Source organism: Thermobia domestica, chromosome 15, assembly GCF_964235325.1.
Source record: "Thermobia domestica chromosome 15, izTheDome1.hap1.1, whole genome shotgun sequence".
Lineage (NCBI taxonomy): Eukaryota > Metazoa > Arthropoda > Insecta > Zygentoma > Lepismatidae > Thermobia > Thermobia domestica.
Genome location: NC_137468.1, coordinates 34,543,067 through 34,555,483, shown reverse-complemented (window position 1 = coordinate 34,555,483; position 12,417 = coordinate 34,543,067). Strand labels below are relative to the sequence as shown.

Here is a 12,417-nt window from a genome sequence, read left to right as displayed (position 1 = left end):
AAAGTGGGAGGAAACGGGAGAACCCCGAGAAAACCCACGCACACGGTGTTAGTCCAGCACAAAGTTTACTTGGCGGGGGCTGGGATCGAACGCTCTACCACTGAGCCACCGCGGCCCACACAAATATTTATTTATACTATATATATATATATTCTACATATATTTATGAAGTAAACATAATATAATAAAGGACACTCACTCACGTGTTCTACAATGGATATCTTGCGTCAAAGCTGATAACGAAGGAACAATGGCATTCAATTGTACCAATCGGGTTTTCGCTAAAGTCTATGTATGCCTACTATATAAAAACTCAATTACATCCGGCTGACGGCACAAGAAACTGTTCATTTTCAGTTTTTGTGCGTACTATTCGTAGGATGCTATGTCTTTCTAGTAGGGTACTTGGACATTCTTTAATTAAAGAACGCCACTGAACAAGACGAAAGCTTTCATCTAAAATCTGATAATTAAATATATCGACGTATAAAATATTGAATCAAATTATTACCTAGATTTTGTGTGGAGATTAATATCCATTTGCAACAACCAGATTAGACGGAGCCGGAGTAGATCTACGGCTTAACATGGAACATGGATCACATAAGCAAACGAACCCGATTCCCTGCAAAGGCGGACACACTACTCTCTTACCTACACACTACTCCAAGTGTGTTTCTTCGTGGACAAACATCATGTGCGAGGGTTCTCCCGTTTTCTTTCATTGTCATTATTGCACCATTAGTATCCATCTCATTTGCGTAACTCAAATGGCCCTTCAATTGTTTCAGAATGCTAGGTCAATAAAAACATTTTGTGATTCCTTCGAACATCGAACATGAAATCATGTACACTAAAGCCACATGCTGGGAACTACTACCAGTTACACTATATCCTTTACGATGCTTTAAAACAGAAAGTCGAACATACGGTGTATTTTGAAATAAAAATAGTTATATCTCAGGAAATTAAAAACACCTTCTCTAACTTTCCGAAGTGCTTAATCCCAGATTATTGAACAGCTCCTTAGTTTAAACACTACAAGATGCCCGACGTTGCCCCTACAATAAAACAAAATTTCATCGGGAGCACGTAATCTTGATTTGTTTAGGAGGCATGTCAAACATTTTTCTGCCAAGACCTTTGCCTCCTGAGTTACTGGCCATCAAAGCTGAGATTTTAGACTTAGTCAAATTTTCGCAACAAATTTCACTAACTAAATTTAGAACAGAAAGAATGAGAGAAAATACAAAGAACTAAACTTGTAACACATTAATCTGAGGTTAAGTATTATTCTATTAACTGTTAAGGAATTGAGTTGAGCTGATTTTAGTTTAGCGTCCCTTTCAGCAACGAGGCTATATGAGACGTGGACCTACTGATTAGCGTGGAATCCGAACCACATGAGCTCCCGCCGGGAATCGAACAACTGTTAAGGAAATACAGTACATTTTACTATAATCAATGAAGGACGATTTGGGGGGGGGGGAGAGCTCATTACTAGTCAACGGTTACCGTAACAATAAAATTTTGCTTTTACATAAATTGTACTAATAGAACAGTGCCTACGTCTAATTTAACTAAAGCGATTTAAGTAATTCGCCTCGTATGTGCGTAAATAATCATTATTATATTTTTTATTGATTTTATACAAAAAGAAACAAGTTTTCTGTTTGTTTGTGGTACTTTTTTCTTGCCTGCCAGATTGAATTTAGACAACCGGAGAAACACATATATATTTATTGAGATGTATAACTTGCAGGAACTTGATAAAATGACTAGGCGCATTTGGGATATGATGGTAGAATGATGTACACTTGCTGGTAACAACTGCAATGCCAGTTTGAAAACCAATCAAGATAGTCAGTTCCGACCTGAACATAGGACTTACAAGTACTGGATGTTGTAAACGCATATTCTTAATTGCATACTTTTTTTTACAAGGTAACAATATTTTGCATCTCTACTCTCAGGTGAAAATTGTTGAACACTGTCAAATACTTCTGTTCATTATCCCAGTCTACACAGAGTGTTCGCGGCAAATTACATGGCTTTCTAAGCGCTAACCTAATAATATTAGAAGACTACAGAACAATACTGAGGGAAAAATGTGTAATATGAAATCTAAAAAGTGGATTTTACCATCCTAACATCATAAAATTAATCTTCGACACAAAAATGGGTCCCCGCATTGCAAACCCATTAGTTTGTAATAAGTAATATATTTCCCAGAAAATCAAGAAGAAACTCACCTTGTTGTAACACTCAGTTTATGAAAAATTGTGATATCTCTGTCCTGGAAGTGGAACTTAAACCCATTTCCAGTGAAGCCAAAGAGGTCATCGAATGGATCGAATCTTCTATACTGGCTGTAGTCTGGTTTCTGTCTAAAGGCAGGGGCATCCTCAGTAATTCCGAAGCTATCAAACTGTTTTCTTCGTTCAGGGTCTGATAACAACTGAAAAATACAATTACGAATCAAAAATACAGAAGAAACAGTTAAAATTTAGTTAAACTTTAGTTAGTTAATTAAATTTAGTTAAAACTAGTTAAACTTTACTATCCGTAGGACTATAACCTAGGTTATATCCTTCTATGTCAAGCGAGATTATCTTTGATTGTTTCCGGGTTCTGTTCAAAAATGTACGGTAAAAGGCTTGCAAGAGAACATATTTTATCTTCTTAGCCTTTTCCTCACCGCTCCTGTTAGTTTCAATTCGTCGAAAGATTTCAACACACTCGTGAGTTTTTCTTCCGTCGGTTGTGAAGCTTAAGGAGAAGGGTTTCTTATTGTGGAGAAGGAAAATGAAATGAAATCTTTACTTTAACATTCCACGTGTATGTCTTGTAAGCTAAAGAAGATGGCTGTTACATCAAAACTAATAATTATGAAATGAATTGATGGAATATGAAAGGAAACGCGAGAACTTCGAAAACATCCAAATGGTCACAACCAACTTAAATGCTCTAGGATCGAACCAGAGACTGCAAGCGCCAAAGGTAAGCCTTCTACTACTATGCCAATGTTAAGCCCACGGAACTTTTAGGATAAGAAATTGAATACATATAATAAACTTAACGGGTAATGTTTTGCGTGAAAAATACTTTCCCTGGCTTCTCCGAATATTACGAGGGTAATACAGAAAGTAATGCCTCCAAGCCCATTACTTGGCCAATAGTACTGTAAACATTCTGAAATGTTTATCATTAATGCACTGGTGTTTAAGCTATAAAACGTCACTTGTTTTGCCTTTCTCTCTTTTCTCGTTTTAGAGTAATGGAACAATTCATAGCATCCAGGGGTGATGTTCGGTTGAAACACCGGGCTGTCACTGAATGTCTGACGGCGGAAGGTTGTGCGCCCAGGAGCATTCATCGCCGGCGACGAGTCGTGAATACACTATTACGACCCGGAAACGAAGCGTCAGTCAATGGAGTACCGCTACACGTCCTCTCCTCCGCACAAAAAATTTAAAGTTGTCCCATCTGCTGACATAGTGTTGTTAACATTCTGCTTCATCCTGCCTATAGTACGGATCTTGCGCCCTGCGACTTTCGGTCCTTCCTCAAACTTAAGAATCACCTTAAGGGCTAACGTTACTGTTGTGACGCGGAGGTGAAAGCAGTAGTTTGGCAATGGTGACGCCAGCAGGCACAATTCTTCGCCGAATGCATGGAAAATCTTGTTTCGCATTGGCGCAAGTGTGTTGCCCGTAATAGGGACTATGTTAAAAAATTACGCCACTACTTGTAGCTGACTTGGCAAGCTTTCTACTGATACCTGTATCGATGCTATGTGTCAAACACAAACCAAAGTATCACCTTGGAGGCATTACTTTCTGAATCATCCTCATATATAAGATAATTGGACGAAAAAATCGATTATCTATGATGAGTGAACATCGACTTAAAGTTATAGTGTGCATAACTGTTCTGGAAGCGGATTGTGGAATGTAGTGATTAACTAATCTCACAACACAGTAACTGAAGACCCGAGTTCGATTCTCGGTCCAGTTGGTTTTATATATATATATATATATAAATATATCTGTCGTCGAATTTATTTGGAATCGAAGTGTTCTATTTCCGCGCCAAAGTCATATAAGACACGGTTCTAGCTTAACGCGAGTTCCGAATAAATGTGGAATTAAACATTGGTCTCATCACCAAAGGTATGCTATGAATATAAAATAAATTGCCCTCTAAATTTCCATTAGTTTTTCTGTTTCACAAGTTCTACTATTGTACTCTATTTTTCAATGTTTACATGCAAAAATTTACTCAAGCGCAATCAAACTTGTAAGAGAAATTTCGACTATTTATTTTCTAAATCGTCCTACTATATACTGCCTTGATCTTCAGTTATTTCATCCATTTTGACAAGCCAGTTATCAATGTTTTCTTCTTTTCCACATTAAATTACTGCATACATGATAAGTGCATCAGAGTATGAATACAAGTGTAACTTAATCTTAAAAGACCTAGTAAGGAAAGGGTCTGGCACATTTTGTTAAAATTAAACAAAATGTTTGATATCCACGTTATATTTTAGTTGATATAATTTCAAAACCTGTTTCTGCTTTATTCTTCAAATTGTTAGAAAAGTACAGACCCGAATGTAATAAATGCAATTTCTTCGATACCTGCGTTAATCCCCGAGAGGTTTGACTGAAGAAGAAGACAGAAATAGTTTTCGAAACCATATTACAGAGGTAACCAATGGACCTTGGATATTCTTGTTATTTATGTTTATCAACCTAATTATTTCGACACATTTAAGAAACCTCTGGTGTCTTTATCAAGGTAACATATTTCCCGGAAGCAGACCAAGTTACCTACTTATTCAAGTAACTTATTTTACTTAAATACTCTTTTCCACACGCTGGACTAAAACATCTTAAAACCGAGAGTGACATTTTGATATTTCTTAGGTTTTTTTAAAGGTGCTTCAACCGCAAATGTACAAGAATAATTCAAGCACTAGAATGTAGGTGGGCAACTTAGTATACTTATAGAAGACGTGTTGCTTTGACAAAGATACCAAAGGTCTCTTAAAAATGTCGAAATAATTAGCCTAATGAACACATAATAACAAGAATATGCAAGGTACGTACACTTTGTTCTTCAACTGTATACAAGCGTGTATTATACAAAATTAAAACCTTAACTTTCTTTTAAGTAACAGTTTCATATTATACTTAAATGATGGGTTAATCGGCCAGGTAGTTTGTTCCCTGAACCAGTTAAATTCAGTTAGTTCTCCAAATATATATGTACGAGTATACATGTGTAAATGATTCAAGCCAAGAATAAGCAGATCAGTGTTAAAGTACCGGCACGGTAAAGTGGAGACCCAATTTCGATCTCCAGCCAAGCTGCTTACTTATTTTCACCACTATAATTTTACCTATAGTAAAATGTGTGTTTTAAAAATATCAATTATTGATATTTCTCATAAAAATGCATTTGGCTTCGTTTACCTCATACGCTTGAGTGATTTCCACAAATTTGGTTTCTGCTTCTGGATCATTATTTTTATCCGGGTGCCTACAAGAAAAGAACATTCACTGAGGAATATAGACAACAGATAAAATATTACTAAATATAATAGAAAATCTTACCATTAGTGTTTTCTGAGTAACTATATCAATATTTAAATTATCATCCCTTCTCCACTACTGAAGTATTACACATCTCTAACTTTTCTGAACAACGGAAATCATGATATATTTACCACTTAAATACGACACAATCAGACTTAAAAAGTAACTTTTTTTTTTTCATAGCCTACATTGTATTTATGTCAAACGCAAACGTAATTTGTTCCTGTTAGATCTTAAAATATTTCTGCAGTTTTGAACGATTTTTTAGAAGACAAGAAATCGAATTGTCAGTTATTATTATTAAACAATAATTAAAAACGAAATGTTAAAGATCAGATTTTGGGGCAAATTCTATAATAAAGAATATCGTGTTAGCTTTAATATTGCATAATTGTTACTTTCCCTAACGATATTGCTGTTGATTAAGCCTCGATGTTCACCTGGCCAATTTCCAGAAGTAAAACTAAACAGGAAACTGTTACAGTTTCTGTTGTCTTCTATAAGTAATAAAGTATTTATGTCTATAATAAAAGAAAGTGAAGTATTTACCTGTACGTCTCCTTTGGGTTTTTATTTCACCCTATATTTCGGTAACTGTTGTTGCTACCTTTTGCATGGATTAAAAATATTGGATGAAGACGAGATTTTCCTACGGATTACATCGCTGTTGTGATTTCTATATTTCCAGCACTGCAAATGTAGGCGGAAAATGAAATGAAATTTTTAAGTTTTGCGTCCCATGGTTGTGCCGGCTAGGCTGAAGGGGACGGTGAAAATGAAAAATGATTGAAATGGTGGAATGAAGAAAGTGGAAGGAAACAGGAGAATCCCGAGAAAACCCACACACAGTGTTTGTCAACCACAAAGCTCACTTGGCGCGAGCTGAAATCGGACCAAGAACCCCATGCACCACAGGTGAACGATCCATCACTGAGCCACCGCGGCCCCAACAAGAGGCGGAACTACAGGAAAACGTGAATAATGTGCTTATGCTAAAGAGTCTAATATTTATTTTTTGTATAGTGATTAACACAAGAAACATTTATACGAAAAGACTTACAGGGTTCCTACTGATCTGGAAAAATCTATTTCCCTGACTTTGGCAGGAAATTCCCTGACTTTCATGACAAGTGTCGGATGACGTTGACTTTAAATAACAGTGAATATTTGTATATGAGAACATTTATTCCGTAGAGACACATAATAATCAACTGCTCATACGTACATTTCACTTTCCACCCGTAAATATTTAAGCAACGCTCCAAACTGTGATCATTAATGGTTGGCTAAGCTGAAATTGGTGTACAATTATAATGTTAATAAAAATATATTTTATAAAATTACCCCTGATTTCCCTGACCAGTAGGAACCCTGACTTACTGCTTTTTTTTTTTTTTTTTTGCGGGGGGAGGGGAGGCACATTTTAACAGAGGACCAGTAGTTTGGAAAAACACGAATCACAACATCGGTGTAATCCATAGGAAATTCTCGCTCTCATCGAATCTTTCATCCCTCACAAAAAAGTAGCAGAATAGTTATAATAACGAATGGAGGGAAAATAACCAACTTTTTAACACCTAATTCCTTTATAGGTGCGAATTCAATAATACACAGAGTGAAAAAGTACATAGGCCTAACTGTGAGTGAAAATTCGGATATTTTCTCCATTCGTTATTATAATGATAATAAAACCATCATACACTGGATTCTCCAAGCACAAGAAGAAGCTGAGATACAAGCCATGTAGTTTGAGTGAAAGAATACCGTCTCCAACGTGAGAGGGTGTATTGTTTGCTTAGGGAACGAACTGAGTAGTGTAGTGGCTATCGCAACACGTCACGCCGAAGGTCTCGGATTCGAGTCAGTCGTCATGGATTTGATCAGTCTTTGTACATCAGCACAATAGTTCCCGAAGTATAGAAAAAACAAAACACACACACACACAAGATCATGTATAAGTAACTAATCGAGTCTGCATATGAGCGCAACAGGGGGGCTCGAGTGGTAGCAGATGCGTCAGCGACGGTGGGTATGAGCGTCAACGAGGTTGTTCTAAAAATACTACGTTACGTTTGGTTAGTTTCTCTAACACATTCACTGTGATTATTTAGCTTCACTTTGTGGTAGAGCACTTCAATAAGTGCTCTGATAAATAACCTTCCATGTGCTCACTTTCTTTTTCCACATCATCATCATCACGATGTTCATATTTGAGGTCCTGATGTAGTTTTGGCGCACCACATTTTGGAAGATTTACGGGTAAAATTTAATACTTTGCTTGAAAAGGCATGTTTACAAGAACAATTTTCTGCAGGTGACAGAAGTAAATACAAAGTAATATAGCTGTATTTTAGGTTTACAAGTGTAGGGTTACTAGTATAAAATCAGTGCTTTACGATGGACAAAATAAGTGAGTCCATATGAAAAACGACTCTATTAAATGCTACGACGACCGCGGTGGGTCAGTCGTAGAGTGGTTCGATCCCAGTTCTCGCCAAATGATCTTTGTGGTGGACAAACACCGTGTGTTCTTGTTTCCTCCCACTTTCTTCATTCCACCATTTCTCATCATCATCTACGCGACGTAAAACTGAAAGAAAGATTTAATTTCATTTTTATTAGATGCTATTCTCCGCCGGTATATTCCTGCACAGTGTACAGAACCTGCACTTTATGTTTACAAGTGGAACGTTACTAGCATGAAACTATGACAAGTGCTAATGAAACTCGTATCATTGCCAATACCTACTTTTTTACTATTTCGCTTATACGTATACCTATCATCGCTGACGCGCCTGCTTTCTTCGAACACACTCGCGCGAGCACGCGCGCTTGGCTCTACACAGAGTAGGTTAGAAAGCATTTGTGCTTTTTAGTGGCCTCCTAGCGCAGGTCGGTTTGTGTTTTCTGCACTGTAGTTTTTATGCAACACAAGCGGAACCGTAAAACATTTATGAACTTTCAACAATTATTTCTAGTGCTCCCCTTGAATTGTATCCATTCCAAGTGAGATGTTTTGATGTCGCTCACCGGAAATCTTTTCGGGAGCAATAAGAAGGAAACTAGTGAAAGAATTATCATTTATCAACAATACTTTCTAGTGGCGAGTGGAAAGTAAACCAGTACGCACATTTGAATATGAAACTGTTCTTTCATGTCTATATTTTCAATACTTTTCCTACATTGCCACACTTTCTGCTCAATTTCAACAACCCGTGCCGCTCTACAAAACGTAATACCTCTTTTTCTTCACCAACACAACTCAAACTCAGATTTACTTTCGTGTAGGATTACTTTTAGCGGACCACTTGAAGTAGTTGTTGAAAAATTATAATCGTTTCACTAATTTCCTACTTACTCTCCAAGCGGTGGGCAACATGAAAATACTTCACTTCTCGTAGCGTAGATAAAATTCAAGGGGGCCACCAGAAGTACTCGTTGAAAAATTGCAATTCATTTACGATTTGCGTATAAATACGACTCTTGAATGTGTCATAAAAACTATAATGTGCATAAAACACTAATCAACTTATGCCAGATGGCCACTAAAAAGCACGAATTCTACTTAAGCGAGTCACAACAGGAGCAGAGAAGGGTTGCCTAAACGGAAGTGAGTGTAGGGTGCAAGCGCGTTAGCTGCGGTGCGTATATACATAAACGAGGGTAGTGGAAAAACACTTTATACGGCATAAAATGTAGGCTTACGTGTTGCACGGCTTTGAGAAGGTACTAACCGCGATGGAAAAAAAAAAAAAAAAAAAAAGTACGATTAAACATTAAATCAAGTTAGATTAAACTAGATGTTGCTCTTCTTTTCTGTAGTTTCGTTTCCGCACTACGACAAACTGTTCGCCTGATTAGTAAACCATATCTTTCACACAATTTCAACAACTGACGCTGGTTATTTTCGTGTAACTTGATAAAACTCGAACATGATATGTCACAATCTTGTAATTTACGCACCCTTTTCACGCTGCCATCCGCATCCACATACAGTGCCACTTACATCATCAAAAACAACCAACAACATCATTTTTTTAACTTCAACTATTTCCCCCAACTGACTTTCACTTACAATTCCTTAAAAAGCCAAATAAATTCTCCAATTCATCCAGCAAATTTTCTAAAATTGGTCGGCGATACAGCACTTAACCCCGAGTCAGAGCAGGACGAAGCCGATCGATCTGCTCGATAGCTCATGGGTAGTTCCGAACGGAGCTGGCGCATCAGCGATTGTGGGTATAGGTATAAGCGAGGGTAGTGAAAAGTGGATTTTGGCAATGATGCAAGTTTCAATATCACTTGTCATGGATTCATACCAGTAATACTCCACTTGTAAACATAAAATACAGCTTCTGTACACTGTGCAGAAACACACTGCCTGTGGAAAATAGCATCTAACAGGGTTCTTTTTCAAATGCACTCACTTATTTTATTCCTCGTAAAGCACTTGTAATTATTTTACACACGTATAAACCTAATATGGAGGTGTATTACTCTGTATTTAATTCTGTCGCCTCCAGAAAATTGTTCAGATTACAAATATATCTTGTCATGCATATTCCATTTTACCTGTAAATCATCCAAAATAATGCGCTAAAACTACACTAGCACGTTTAGATCAACATTTTAAAAATGCTCTGCTTTTAGGAATGGCTAACAGTTAGTTGAAGAATACTTTTTTTTTTTTTTTTTCAAGAAAAAAATAAAATTTCGCTAACTTCTGTTGGTATTATGTTAGGTTAATGCTATAAGGCTAACTATTGTATTATTGCATTAATATCCCCGTACGTGCGCTTCCTGTAAGTACATGTAGTCTCTAGCACTTCTCATTTCTACAACCGAACCTAACCTAATATTAACAGAAATCAGGGAAACTGTAAAGTTCCTAGAGAAAAAAAAAGTTCGCCCCTTCAACTAAACATTGGCCATTAAACGTTTAATAGTGCTATTTATTCAATATATTTTAAAAACTATTTACACTTCCTGCTGACAATTCATTATTATCCAAGGCTGTATAATTTTTCACTTTAGCTCAGCAGTTTACCAATAACCTTGGTAAACGATTATATGAAACGGCAAATATATTCTGAAGAAATTCTAAAATAGATGTAACACAATACAAAGAAAAGACGCAGAATGATCACTACTTACAACTCGTCTCTGTATTTAAATTAGAGTGAGCCTTGATTGTTCTCGCCAAGACTCCGTTTTAATGATTTTTTCCTTACCATTCCTTAGCTAATTGTTTATAAGCCTTTCGGATCTCCTGTACACTGGCTGTCTTCCGAACTCCCAAAATTTCATAAGGATCACCTAATCCCCGAACACCGAGGAACACAAGTAATAAGCAAAATAGATGTTTCTTCCATTTCATTGCTTTCTTCTTCCTAATTTCCTCCCGTTCACTAAGTTATACTCCGACATTCGTCTTCTCCGTCCCACAGAGATGCGGCTATAATATTGATCTTTTTCGAAATCGCCGCTACTGACATCTAGCAAAAATCAGTGAAATCAGTCTGCAAGTCAAAATGTGAAGAGGTTATAAATTTTGTTAAGTACACATTACATTGTCCTGTCTAAAGCTTTTTGTGTGCGAAAATAACTGTCAATAATGTGTAATAAGTGTAAATTAATGGCACAAACACAAATACTTATTCGAAATTTGCAGAAATTGCATTGAATGAACACTGACTAGAGTGACAAAGTATTTTTGAAGTGAGCAGAAGTTTCACGGGGAGGGATCTTTAAATAAAATAGAATATACGGCGAATTATAATTAAAAAATAGTTTATTTTGCTGCCAGAAACAGTACTTTGTCAATTTTAGAATTTGTACCTACAAAAATACATACATAAAGGTTGCTTCTTTGAATTACATAGGATACCGTACCGTAGCAATCATTTTTAATAGAATTATTTTTTGTTGTTTTTTCTAAGTTTCTTACATTACAGTTTCTTAGTGACTATCTGAGACCTAATACACATGTTATACCACGGGCGTCTCTGGCGGGGAGACGCGTTCCCCCAATATTTTAAAGCACAAAATATTAAATACAGTATAACCTCGTTAACACGAACTCGCTTAAGCCGAACACTCGGTTAGGACGAACAAAATTTCGGTCCCGGCATCGCTGTACGTTATCTTATAGGAAGTTTTATCGGTTAACACGAATTTCGGTTAGCACGAATTACGAACTAATTTTTAGTCCCTTGAGTCAGTAAAGGTTTTGATTTAACACGAACTTTCAATCTTTTGTTTTTTTTAGAACATTTTTCTTATTTCAGATTTCACTCCAGATCAGTTTTTGTCATACAGTATTTATACAGACGAAAATTGCTTTGTAAATAAGAGAAAAAACAGAAACAGGTATCTTTCCTCTCTTATGAGGTGTTGATTCTGTCCTCCGTGAAGCGTTGAACATGCAGGTGCTTGGCAGACGAGCTGGCGACAGCTCGAGACAAAACATTTTCTCTCCTCTGTAACTCCAAACTGGTGACAGCAATCATAAATACCTTTTCGTTACTAGCGGTACTCACCCTGCTAGCGGAGTTTTCAATTTTATAACTTGACCTGGATTTTCTGCGTGGAAACTTTTTTTTTTAATCTTGGAAGATAGGATAATAAACTTACTGTAGTGTTTTCACTTTTCAGAGGATGGTACCGAGACCGAAACTAGTCTCGATCTCGATCTTAACTCAAATTTGAGACCAAGGAGTGCTTTTCGAAATCGAGACGAGACTGAAACTCTCAGTCTCGTCTCGATACAATTCTGTGGATGGTATCAAGACAGAATAGTCTTGGTCTCGTCTCG

The 12,417-nt window shown here is 36.7% G+C and overlaps 1 protein-coding gene across 1 annotated transcript in view; it reads right to left on the bottom strand.

Annotated features, from left to right (window-relative positions):
- l(3)80Fg (dnaJ homolog subfamily C member 16 l(3)80Fg) overlaps window positions 1-11,096 on the bottom strand; it is a 67,440-nt gene extending 56,344 nt beyond the window's left edge. The window contains exons 1-3 of the mRNA XM_081739567.1: window positions 10,835-11,096; window positions 5,481-5,547; window positions 2,253-2,458 (exon numbers count right to left, since the gene is read on the bottom strand). Coding sequence (XP_081595693.1) covers window positions 2,253-2,458; window positions 5,481-5,547; window positions 10,835-10,980 — 419 coding nt within the window. The 5' untranslated portion in view covers window positions 10,981-11,096. The remainder of the gene's footprint in view (window positions 1-2,252; window positions 2,459-5,480; window positions 5,548-10,834) is intronic.
- Between the last annotated feature and the right edge of the window lie 1,321 nt (window positions 11,097-12,417).